Raw genomic sequence first — 12,528 nt, forward strand, 5'->3', positions numbered from 1 at the left:
CGAAAAGCAAGGCGACTGTAAATGCCAAGGGCATGCGTTTATATACAACTCATGCAACTCCAATATTTCCCGCCAATTTAAACGATCGTACCACACGAGTTGACAAACAAAAGGGGGTGTCACCATTTACCGACAACAAAGAATCACTGCTGCTGCGTCCCTGTTTCATTGTAGTAGTATCCTCATGCACCCTGTTTCCAATATCGGTAAGAAGGAGTAAAGGTGTATCATCCACAATCATGTCTTTTTCAATCATTGTTCTCCATGAAACCTTTAACAGTGACTCACACACAACACCACCTTTGTGCTTGTTTTTTTGCTTTCGTACCCCCAACACAGGCTGTTTTTTCGCCTGTTTTCCTTTTTTGATACAGTTCTATCTGTCAAACTGTGCCACAAAAGATGGCTGGAAGGCAAATTGAGCCACACTTTCGATGATTGGTCCAGTACTAATGGCCATTAATTAGACATCGTTTAGCATTGTTGATCAGTCTTTTTGCAAGAGATTCATGGCAAAGGAGAACCACGCTCTCTCATGTTGGAAACCATAAGCGCTTATTGAAAATGACTGAGATGTAGTATTATGGAGGCTAGCTAATAAAAAGAAGGGGTTATTACGCTTCATCATGATGCTTAATTACACCAGCCGCTGAATTTATCCAGACTATATTGCTATTACGACTACCCACAAGCGTATGTTGAAAAAGAGTTGCTGCAGGCGTGTATCACAAATAACGTCATGTATTTCCTGTTACTGCGGATTAAACATCCAAGGCACACGAGCACTGAAGAAGGAAAAAGGAAGGTGGTCTTAATCAGCTGCTATTGCTTCATAATAACCACTTGGCTGTTGTCACACATGATGATGGCGGTCTTGTTCTTCTCCTTTTTCAGGCCCCGTGACATGCCTTGAAATGTCATAGCATCCCGCCAAACACTTTTTGAAACAAGGTTTGATCCAAGAAATAACAACCACTAGCATTTCCTTTATTACTATCATGCAACTTGGCTGCTAACTTGTTTCATAAAGCTGCATACATACATACATACATTACATACTCCTTGTCGCAAAGATGGATCACACATACGAAACTCAGCACAACTTATTAGTCGCGTAATACACAACAAATTTAAGGTGTTTAATGATCAGATTGACATGCAGGTACAATTTGTCAATTGTCACCCTGTTTTGTGATCGGGTGGTACCACATACATAGCATCAGGAGTCGTCGCGTGGTGTCATCTGGCACAATTTTATCCAGTACATATAAACGAAAAAACAACAACTTTATACATGATCAAAGAACACTACTTTAACATCAACATGTCCCATTCATTATTTGTTCTTTTTGGTCTCCTTTTTGTCTCCATTGCCGTCTTGCTCCTTCTCCTCCTCCTTTTGATCCTCGCCGACTTGACCAAATTCATTGACGCGGGTGGGATCAACCTTGTATTTGTATCGCTGGTACAAGTACACGAAAAACACGACGTCGTCACGCAAACAAGCCAAGCGGTGGAGTGTCGGCATCTTGATGACAAATGCGAAAAGATCATCTATCATGGTAATAGTGAGATGCGGAGCACTACATACATGTGGGCGTCTTGTTCATTATTACCGATAAATGTGTTGAGTGATTTGTACATGAGCGTCTTCCAAGGCATGTGGGCGACCTACAAAATACAAGCAAGGATCATAAGCATGATGATGTATGGATGCCCGCTTCTCCTCTTCTTCCTCTTTTCACTTACACTCTTGAGTCGATAGTTGATGTAAAGTTGAGGAATCATGGTGATGAAACCAAACATGTACACGAATTCGACCAATGTCTTGAGGACATAGGAGTACCAGCTCTTGTGCTCGTCATACAACAATGAGTATACTGCGTAACCACCCAGAAGCGGATATGCAATCCATGAAAGGTACTTGAAAGCAATGGCGTCATATTGGGCAGTCTCGTCTTCGATTTCAGTATTCTCGGTGTCACGGGAGCCGATAGAAGGAATCAACGAGCCTGGTGTCCACACAAGCTCGTATTTAAGTGCCTTGAACACCTTCCATACTTCAATCACTAATCCAATGCCTTGACTGATAAGAATCATCCATGACGTTTCTTGATTGTTGTCCATGAGATAAAGGAAAATCACAATTTGGAAAAAGATGTTGGTAAGAAGACTGCGTACGGAGACGCCCGTGCTGTTGTCCTTTTTCTTCCAAAAGGCGATATCTAATACACAAAAGCATTAAAACCTCATCATGATGATCGCCTTGGCTGATTGTTTACCATTCTTGAAAGCGAGAAACTCAAATGCACTGTGAAGCAAACTCACTGCAGCCGTGGTAGCCAAAAGATAAGGATTGGTTTCCATCAACATCCGTTTCAATTCATCCGTTTCAGACGACGACATGCCACCAAGTGGATTATTTGCTTGCTGTTTCATGGATTCATCAAAAGAAGCGTAGATGCTGAATTTCCACATGGATAATGGCTCCAAATGAATCGTCAATGGCAATACACTATATACGCAGCTCTCATTAGTTTTCATTGTGATCCTTTGGTATCTCATTGTCATATACTTACGAAACAGTCTCATTGATGGGGAAAGCGTTGGATCGAAGGTGCCAGAACTCGTTGGGGAAAATGATGGGGCGATAAAATCCAATCTTTCCAGATTCATCACGCAAATTGGTAAGTGGGATGTCTAAAAAGCACCTATGTCAGTAAAAATAGGCATCCGATGGGTTCATTGTTCCTTACACTTCATAGTGGCAGGCTGCATCATATTCTTGGCAATGGGTGATTTGGGGTCATTGATAATGGAGATGGTCATATTCTCGTGCCAATAAGCGACATTGGGTGCACGACGTGTCCAATTGCCGAGTAATCCTCCCATATCAGTTTGCTCCTCATCCTGTTGTTGCTCAGGTACAACTTGATCTTGGCTCTCCTCCTCTTCCTCTTGATCCTCTTCACCTCGATGCAACAGATTCTTTTGCTTGACTTGAGTCTTCTTTGGATAATACTTGGTCAAGACTATTGGGGGACATGCCATCTTAATACTTATATCATATATATATGGATCCACATACTTACGATGTCTGTAATACACAATTTCATCAGGAGAGTATCCAGGGTTATTGGGATCGATAGGTGCACCATTACGTGTGACAAAGATGTGAGCATAGAGACTGCCATTGTGTTGAAGGTGCTAAATCACATGATTAGTGTATAAAGGACACTATACAACATCCTCCATTCAACTTACTTGTGTGGTAGGGATATCCAGATGATGGACACGTGGCTCCAAGGAACCATCGAGCATGATGTTGGAAGTATACCATGATGGCTCACTCTTGTAGTTGACAAAGTACTCCTCCTCACTTACATACACGCTAAGATCGACAGGATTCTGGTTTGACCAAAGGGGCATCGCTGTGGAAGGTAACAAGCTGGCAGGGATTTGAGGTGGATAAGGGCTGTAGTAGACACCGGCAGGAAGAACAGGGTAGTATTCAACTGGTTGCTCAGTCGTTACAGGTGCTCCTTGATTGTCAGGTGAAGGTGCTGGTTGCTGTGGTTGGACATTACTCTTGTTGCCTAATGGCTCATGTGAGTGCACTTGCAACGATCGTGTTTGATAGCCACTAGCTCATTTGACAGCAGCAGGACATACCCCAAAAGTATTGCATGGCCAACCACATTATGAATCCACGCAAGATGGTGCCGCCATACTTGGACATGAAGGTCTCCTCCTCATTAGGCCGGTTTTGCTGATTAGCAGGCCCTGTCGTCTCCGGCATCGTTGTTGTTGTTGGCGAAAGAAGAAAGGATGAAAACAAGAATTGTGTAACGGAAGCCCTTTTCCCAAAGGGTGCGTGTGGATTGATCTGATCTCCCCGGGCGCTTTTCCAAGTCATCCAAGGTACGCGTCAACGATGGGGGATTCACTTTTTATCTTGCTGAATGCTCATTACATACCATGGATACATACAATTACAACTTGTTGGATATCTTGCTATCGATAGCATTATGGATCATGGCTGTCATGGGGGTCATCTTGGATGACGGATGATGACATTGTCACTTTTACACGATGCATAGATAACGTTCATATGTAGAGAATACTCATGCCAAGGATGTATTAGAAATCATTTCTCACGAGCAATAAACTGAAATCTTTAGATTAGGTTACACAAAGAAGTCTATTGTGAGTACAAGCTTTTCCCTAGATCTCATGACATATACGTGTATCTTTACATTCAATTCGAAATGATTGCTTTGACTTTATTTCAATTTGCATCAAAAGGTAACGGACACTATACATTGATTTCTCCTTTATCGCCTATCACGATCACGACGTCGGCTTCTTTCACGGCTTTTATCACGGCTACTCCTATCTTTGCTACGACTATCCCGATCACGACTTCTATCACGCTCACGGCTCCTGTAACGAGATGAATGATGGCGAGAGCTTCGATGGCGTGAAGATGAATGTCGATCTTTATCCCTTTCTCTTCCTCTTTCCTTGTCCTTATCGCGTCTATCATCTTGTGAGGATCGTCGGTGTGTGGATCGAGAAGGTGAGCGACTCGACGATCGTCTTCGGCTACGTTTAGGCGATCGAGATCGAGATCGACTTTTTGAACGTCGACGATAACGAGAACTTGGCGAACGAGAACGTGATGGTGTTCGAGAACGAGAACGATGATGATATCGAGAGCTGCTGCTACGGTGATGTCGGCTACTTTCTTCTCGCTCAACACGTGATGATGTGGAAACGACTTCATCTTCTGTATTATCCTTCACTTCTTTATCATTCTCATCTGCTTGCTTGGGTTCACTACTTGTACTGGCAGGGGTGTTTTGATCATTGGATCGTGCTCGTGAACTTGTTGTTGTGCCTGGATATCTGGGAATAGAGCCTCTGCCACGACCTCCACGTGTACTAAAACCAGCTCTGAAAGGATTTGCTGGCATTGGACCACCAGCACCAAACGGCATCATTTCAGGTGGTGGCATACCTGGTATAGGACCACCCATTCCATTAAACATCTCTTCAGGTCCACCAAAACCACCTTGGAAAGCAGGGTTCATAAAGGGTGGCATGCCAGGTGGGACTCCCATATCCATATCGTGTCCACCCATACCTAATCATCATTGCATTGCATTAGACATGGATCATCATCCCATTTTATCATATCAACTTTACCTTCTCCCATACCGAAATTCATTCGCATCATAGCAGCAGCAGCTGCTGGGTTCATTCCTGGTGGCATACCCATCATCCAGTTCATCTCGCCAGGTGGAGCCCCCATCATCATAGGATTGGCATTGAATGGCGTAGGTGGCATTGCCTCTGACATGATGGTATCTTGACTCTTGTGCTTGGCTCGTGGTGTACGTTCTTCGGATTCGAACACTTGGATAGGCATACCTCCTCCTTTGACAGGTGTGTTGCTTTGCTTTTGCTATGGAAACCATGATAACGTAAGCATTGGCGATTTCGTCCTAATCAATTTTATTCTCTCACTCACATCGCTTGCTCTGGTAGATTGCTCTGCTGTATTCTGTTCTTGTTCTTTATCCTGCATTGCTTCCTCATTCTTGTCCTGGGCACTTTCAGCATTGTTGGCTCCGGTATCCATGGCAGCTGTAGCTTCGGATGATTCTTGCTGTGTCTCTGTTGCCATGGCTGCAGCCTCCTCAGCCTCTTTGGCATTTTGCTCTTTGTACGCCTCAATAGTATTTCGAAGGGAACGATTGGGGATCACTTGCCGAGATTCAAGACCATCCTTGTTACAAATCGGGCATTTGTGTGTCTCATCAAGAGTCTTGGTGATGCCTATGTAACAAGATACATTTTTTATATTAGATACTAGATTCTTATATATCAACCCATAGAATATAAAAAAGGATCAAGGCACAACTTTCCGCATTAATCGTGTACATTGCCTACGACTGCCAGCCAGTCCTTATCATTATGATCCTTATCTCTTTTATCCTTACATCTTTTCTCCATCCTCTTCTTTCGCCCCATCATCTTACATGTGTTGTCTTTTCCCCCTCCCTTTCTCTCTCTCGCTGCACCTCCACCCCTGTCACTCTTTCCCATATCCACCTGTCTGTCGAATCACATGATCCCCCGGCATCGCATCCGTAAGCAAAAAAATCTATCCACAAAGCAAGACAAGTTGTCATTGCTAGGATGGATCCAATCCCTGCCCCCGATGCATAGAACAACAATGGATAACAACAAACTAGCAGTCGAGGCAAACAGCGCCCACGTCATCATGACCAATGCAGGAAAGAATATGGTGAATTTGGGAATACCGATATACGTACATTCTTTACAGAATGACTTGCCGCAACAAGGCACCAGCACTGCATCCTTCATCAGATTTCCACAAATGCGACATGTTAATTCGTTGGGCTTTTGCTTCTTATGTCCTTCTTGAACACTACGTTGTGGGAAACTACCAATGAAAAGTATCATGTCAGTACATGAGGCATTGTGATCTCTCTCTTTATACACTACTACTTACGTTCCATTCATGCCAGGTCGTGGTACAAATTGTCCCTTGGGCACATTCGGGCAATAATAGATCCAATGGCCTAGGAGGGAAGGGAACACCAATCAATGCCATGTACAAATGGATTGGATACATGTCACTCGTCTCTTACCTGGTTGTCGACATTTGAAACACACGTATCCTACAGGCGGCTTTTGGGTCTCTGGTGGAATATTGGATTGCGTCGCCTTGGATTGCTGCATTTGCTGCATTTGCTGCTGCATCATAAGTTGGAACTGAAGCTGCGGATTGAGCATAGCCATATTCATCATGGGGTTGAAACCAGAAGGCATAGCCGGCATCATTGGATTTCGAAACGCCTGTGGTGATCGTCCAGGCTGCTTTGGGCTGGCGGTGTTCGCACTAGTAGAAGGTTATGTCATTGGAGATCAGTATCTTTATCCTTTGGCGTCGTCGTCAAGCGCTTACGTTGCCTGCTGATCCTGTTGATCACCCCATTGATCTGAACTTTGTTGAAGCATATCTTGAATCTTGTCGTCCTCGCTCTTGGAATGAGGGTCTGTCATTGTACTGGGAAGCGGGTTGAGAAGCGAAACAACAGGAGAAAGGACAAGTTGCTGACACCAAAACAACAAAAATAGCGCTCCTTTGTATGGTTGGTATTTGGCTTCAATCAGTGTATTTCCCGCAGCTGAGATGCTAAGTAATTGCTGTCCCACACACACACACACACATCATCATCATCATCACGAGCACTTTATCAGCATCATTTTTGCATCTTTGTTATGTTTATCACAATCAGCAGTAGCAGCACTTGTACTATTGAGCAGGATGACATAGAGGCTTTGGATTATTGAAGGATCAAGGTTTCTGCTTACCACAAGAACCAGCAGTACTCGCGTTCGTCGTGGCAACATTCGGCATTTCCTATCATCCATCTTGAAAGCATCACTTACACCTATATCACCATCACCAGTATTAGTACCATATACGTCAATAAATAGCGTATCATTCTTTACGTGAGGTGTTTTCATATAGTATTGTAGATGTTGGCATATTCTTTGTTACCAACAAAGAGAACCCCTGAATGATCACAATGAGTGCTTGTTCGATGTATGAGCTACTCGACATAACAAAGGATGATTCAAGCCATCTTACCAGTCTCAACGCATGGGACTTCATTAAGAAGCAGTAACATCTTGCCAAAAGAAACGTAAATCATGCTTGTTTGTGTCATTGTCGTATCGCCGTTACCGCCATTGTCGTAATCATCGTACATAGCAATCATCCTCAACCCACATCGCAATCGTTATCCTCCTCTCTATCAATCTAAAATCGCGATAGCATCAATAGATCGTATGGTGTTCACTAAACCCTAGGGTGATCATCTCTTGTAGATCAAAGCAAATGGGCAAGCATCACATAACCAAATCACCCCTCAAACCATGGCAAGCATGGCTATCACTTTTGTAATTACCCGGTCTCTTACTTGCTCTTCATTCATCCTCACTAAAGAAAGAATGAAATCCATCTTTCCAATCCCCCAAAAAGCAACTACCAACGTTTCACATAAAGGGCCTGCCTTGGGTACTGATCATGTGAAATGGTTAAAAGGTACAGGCTTGAATTGATTTTCTTCTATGCTTCCATAGCTGTATATGAATTGGCAGGTTGGTATCCATGGCGGCGTTTCCTCTTTCTCACAACACCAACTCGACACCGACTCCTCGATACTGTAGCACTCGCTAATACCGTTTCCATCGCAACAACAACAACAACAACAACGTCAATGATGAAAACGAACAACCATGAAGCGTGTCAAACAGCGATAGGTGACCCATGTTCCTTCCTCATTGGCCAAGAGAGTAACTGCGATCCACCCATGACTGGAGCAACACAACCAGGTATCGCCAAACACTTCTTCCTACTTTTCTTAAACTGCCAGAGTGCTAACAAGGTATCGTTCATTCCATTCCACAAGGTCCAAGACAAAAGCGATGGTTTATTTGATATAAGGCGTATCTCACTTTGAGCTTATTACGTTGGATGATCCCATGGCAATGGTCACAAGAAGTGCGTTTATATGAATGATACCGGTAGTAATGGATCCGCAAACGCAACCATCGAGCACGCAACATTGGCGACATCACACAATTCACCAAGGATTCTGGGCAATGATGGGTGACGGAGGTATCAAACAAGATGAAAGTGGTAAGGTTATGTATTTCAAAAGGCACAGCGTGCTGGTGGATCAAATTAACCGTTGTCGACGTATCTTTCTATAGCAACAACGACGATGACAGGATCAAGGACACTTTGAGACGAGCAACTTGTTGATCCAATTATGGACGTCCTTTGCTCAAACGAGATTCCAAGCAAGGAAACAGCACCGATAAAGGTTCGGATGATTCGACTTTGGTGGTCAAACGATGGTGGTCTCCATGATTGTATTGTATAGCTTTTAGTATGATAGTGGTATGGTCCTAGAAAGGATGATGGTCTTAAAGGGCATCAATAAAATGAGATGAGCAAGCTGCTGCAATTGGCTGATGCAAATAGATCATTATTATCATATGCTGTGTGAAGAATGGGTGATGATGGATGAAAAGCAAGTTACATTTCAAGCTTCATGCACTTTCACAAATAGACTTCTACTGCATTTATTATTTTTGGCTTATCAAGCATACCATGGTTAGCTTGAAAGAGTGTCCACACGGGCTCTGATAGCCGGACCTTTCTATAGGGGATGAGTCTACAGTACAATCATGCATTTCTCCACCAATAGCATTGACCTTTCAAATGCCGTCCTCAGTTTGTTACACAAACAAGTCCTGCACTCTGACTCATATGAGTGAGACTATCGACAATGAGCAAAGACCACTTTTCATATACCATCACACATAAAGCGTATAGAAAACATAAAGACGCCCTTATTTCAGAATTCTACAATCAAGCATGGGGTCTTTAATAGAACAAAGATGCTCAGCGTGCCTGAATACACCTACTGCCCAAGTCTCAAGTTCGTCATGGGCAACCCCAGATTCACCCATTGGCAACCACGATCGTGAAACTGGCACACATGATTCCTTTGACCCCGACGAGCAACGTTGTTCTATTAAAGACCCCCAGGCTTGATTGTAAAGTTTGGAGATACAGGCACCTTTATGTTTACCTATGCCGTAAGCGTGATGCTATATGAAAAGAGGTCTTTGTTCATTGTCAAGTAGGTAGACCCTGACAGAGCAAAAGATGCACATGGACGCGTTTGTGTAGCACAGCTCATTTGGTAATACTAGAAGGGCCAATGCATGATACTCACATACTATTGATAATAATCCACAAGATGCGAGCTATCAGCCAATTCATCCCTATCGCCACTGTAGTCCATTCTATGTCATGTGAACAACGCTCCTGCTCCAGCCGAGGATTTCCATCATCAAAGTTTCTTGATCCGCGCCGATTTGGTTGAGTTACGGTCAAACAAGGATTAATCAGCTGAGACATTCGAACGTATGCTGATGTATGGATTGATGTAATCTCTCTTTGATCGTAGCTCAACCAAATCAGCTCGGACCAATATAATTGAAGCATGGAAATGAATGTCTGGAGCAGGAGCATCGTTCCCATGCAGCGGGTTTGCCAAAAGAGTTGATGTGAAACAAATGGCTGTTAGCCGGCAATGATGAGCTTCATTGAATAGTGTATAAAGTATCATCCATCAACCCTTCCATTCATGCAAAGGTAGCTGTGTTACACAACACGACTCTCTGCATCTTTTGCTCTGTCAGGGTCTAGTTGATCGACAATGAACAAAGGCCACCTTGCATATACCATCACGCTTACAGCATAATGAAAACATAAAGACAGTCATATCTCAAGATTTCACAATCAAACGTGGAGTCTATAAGAGAACAGAGTTGCTCGTCGGGGTGAAAGGAATCTTGTGTCAAAGAATGAAGTCCATTGTGGCCATTCCCAGATTTCGCCATGTCGCCACCAGCCAAAGTGGATCGACCTCTTGAATTTTTTTTCGACGACGACGAAAATATTTTTTGGCTGGTAGCGACATTGGGTGAATCTGGGATCGGCCACGATCGACTTCATAGTTTGACACAAGATCGCTTTCACCCCGCCGAGCAGCTTTGTTCTATTAAAGACCCCACGTTTGATTGTAAAGTTTAGAGATACAGGCTCATTTATGTTCTACCTATGCTTTAAGCGTGATGGAGTTGCGTTCTCCTTGTGGATGGTGTCGACTGCATTAACGGAAAGATGGAGAGCTGAGTGAAATCGCACGTGGTGGTTACACATACGCGTCACTGACAGTTGACCTTATAAGTGAATGATGGCTGCCTTTAGGAAGTACATAAACAGCATCCAATCATGAAAAAGCTATTCATTATGACAATGACGGTGACAATGAATTTATACATTTTGTATGTTTGGTAGGGGAGCCATGGATTGGTTGCACAAATCCAGGAGTCGATCTGCATTGATGTGCACAGACCTGATAGACGCCAATCCCGCCAAAGTAAAATGATGTATGGCTTAATTACAAGATCGAGTAATGCTCGTTATTATTGACCCAAGTGTATAGGCTATTATTGTGGGGTACGTATTCACAACAGAAACTGTTGCAAGCGGGGTCGCATGTTGCGCACAAATTGGGACATGGGAGGAACGACAAAGAGCTCCTTCTTCTTCACTCCCACTTCACAAAGCAAGGTAAGAGTACCTCCATTTACAAACTACAACACACTAAACGCTGGTATTCCTTTCAGTGGACAGCGTCAATTGGGTGGAGAGGTGGTCATGGCGACACTTTCCAGTTGCAGACATTCAACAACAAGTACACGCGCGATCGACCCATGACTCAAGCTCCCATTGCAATACAACATGTACGTTCAATCGCTACATTGCTTTATTATTCAAGTTGGACATTGAGGTACTAAAGTTGGCGTGTAGTTTGCTGTTCTCGCGTTCATACAATGTTTAAAGGGGGCTTCGTGTGTCGAGTGTATTCTTTTCCATTGTTGTCACACAAGGATCACGTCTTTGCATTGCTGCTTTGGGTATGCTGACAAGAAAAGCAAATGCTATGATTGTTATCTTACGTTGCATTTGTTATAGCTTTGACATGTTGGATGATGACACCTCTGGCACCAGCAAGATACTGACCCCAAACAAGAATGCTTTACGTTGGCTCAATGGTAAGCATGGTATTGGATCTGCAACGCAAGACTTGTTGATTGACGAGCTTGTAATGGAAGAAGAGCAGCAGCACAATAGGGATGGCATGGAGATACGGGTTTTTATTTGTGGGAAGGATGCCATTGAGAAGTACCACAAGGTAAGGTTGTTCATTATGGGATGTGTCGCATGCAAGTGCACTTACAAATGGAATAGAATGGCAGGCCCTCGCTCGGCTATACATATTACATTATCAACAACACATCAAGGAGGTCATTGTACTGTACTATCTTGGCGCGATGGCCATATTGTCTTTGCGTAAATCGGTGCCACTCATGCTGCCGCTTCAATTTGAACATGCATCCTCTGGTCGTCCGACGGACTACCAAATGTAGGCTCCATCATTGCCAGGTCTTTTGGTCTCCTTGTTATTGGCGAGTTCTATTGCTTTGAAAACGACATCAACGTGGGCCTTTGGGTGGACTCTATAAAGCAAGCAAGCGATCTTTGGGGCATCAAGATATTCAATCATCTGATGGTTGCAGTTGTCAAGCACCGTTTTCAGGCTCTGGAAATCAGCTACTTACAATGCGTCTTTTATCCTCTGACATTGATCATATGAATGCCACATCAACCACCCACTAAGATTGATCAGCGATACACGATGAACATCAATTTGATAAAGAACAAAGTCATTCTTGTATATGTATGCGCATATGATTTCTTTCTAAGATGTGAATAAAGATCAATAATAACCGTAAGGGATTGGAAATGTGAGCCTGTGGTACACAGCTATCTTTATTACATGC

The 12,528-nt window shown here is 43.4% G+C and overlaps 3 protein-coding genes across 3 annotated transcripts; 1 reads left to right on the forward strand and 2 right to left on the reverse strand.

Annotated features, from left to right (window-relative positions):
* Positions 1 to 1,336: 1,336 nt before the first annotated feature.
* Positions 1,337 to 3,799, reverse strand: O0I10_006550 (uncharacterized protein; the record flags this gene model as incomplete). The annotated part of the gene is made up of 9 exons (XM_058486577.1): positions 1,337 to 1,554; positions 1,617 to 1,671; positions 1,750 to 2,225; positions 2,283 to 2,515; positions 2,580 to 2,700; positions 2,757 to 3,032; positions 3,093 to 3,207; positions 3,265 to 3,596; positions 3,673 to 3,799. 9 exons carry the CDS (start codon positions 3,797 to 3,799, stop codon positions 1,337 to 1,339), a joined length of 1,953 nt encoding a protein of 650 aa, XP_058342648.1.
* A 535-nt stretch (positions 3,800 to 4,334) lies between these two features.
* On the reverse strand, positions 4,335 to 7,095 carry O0I10_006551 (uncharacterized protein; the record flags this gene model as incomplete). The annotated part of the gene is made up of 7 exons (XM_058486578.1): positions 4,335 to 5,146; positions 5,209 to 5,467; positions 5,534 to 5,841; positions 6,342 to 6,472; positions 6,542 to 6,611; positions 6,681 to 6,931; positions 6,998 to 7,095. 7 exons carry the CDS (start codon positions 7,093 to 7,095, stop codon positions 4,335 to 4,337), a joined length of 1,929 nt encoding a protein of 642 aa, XP_058342649.1.
* Positions 7,096 to 11,200: 4,105 nt separating this feature from the next.
* Positions 11,201 to 12,114, forward strand: O0I10_006552 (uncharacterized protein; the record flags this gene model as incomplete). Its single annotated transcript, XM_058486579.1, has 5 exons — positions 11,201 to 11,254; positions 11,311 to 11,427; positions 11,495 to 11,535; positions 11,660 to 11,879; positions 11,944 to 12,114. 5 exons carry the CDS (start codon positions 11,201 to 11,203, stop codon positions 12,112 to 12,114), a joined length of 603 nt encoding a protein of 200 aa, XP_058342650.1.
* Between the last annotated feature and the right edge of the window lie 414 nt (positions 12,115 to 12,528).

The sequence above is a fragment of the Lichtheimia ornata genome (assembly GCF_029851405.1).
Source record: "Lichtheimia ornata isolate CBS 291.66 chromosome Unknown scaffold00029, whole genome shotgun sequence".
Classification (NCBI taxonomy): Eukaryota; Fungi; Mucoromycota; class Mucoromycetes; order Mucorales; family Lichtheimiaceae; genus Lichtheimia; species Lichtheimia ornata.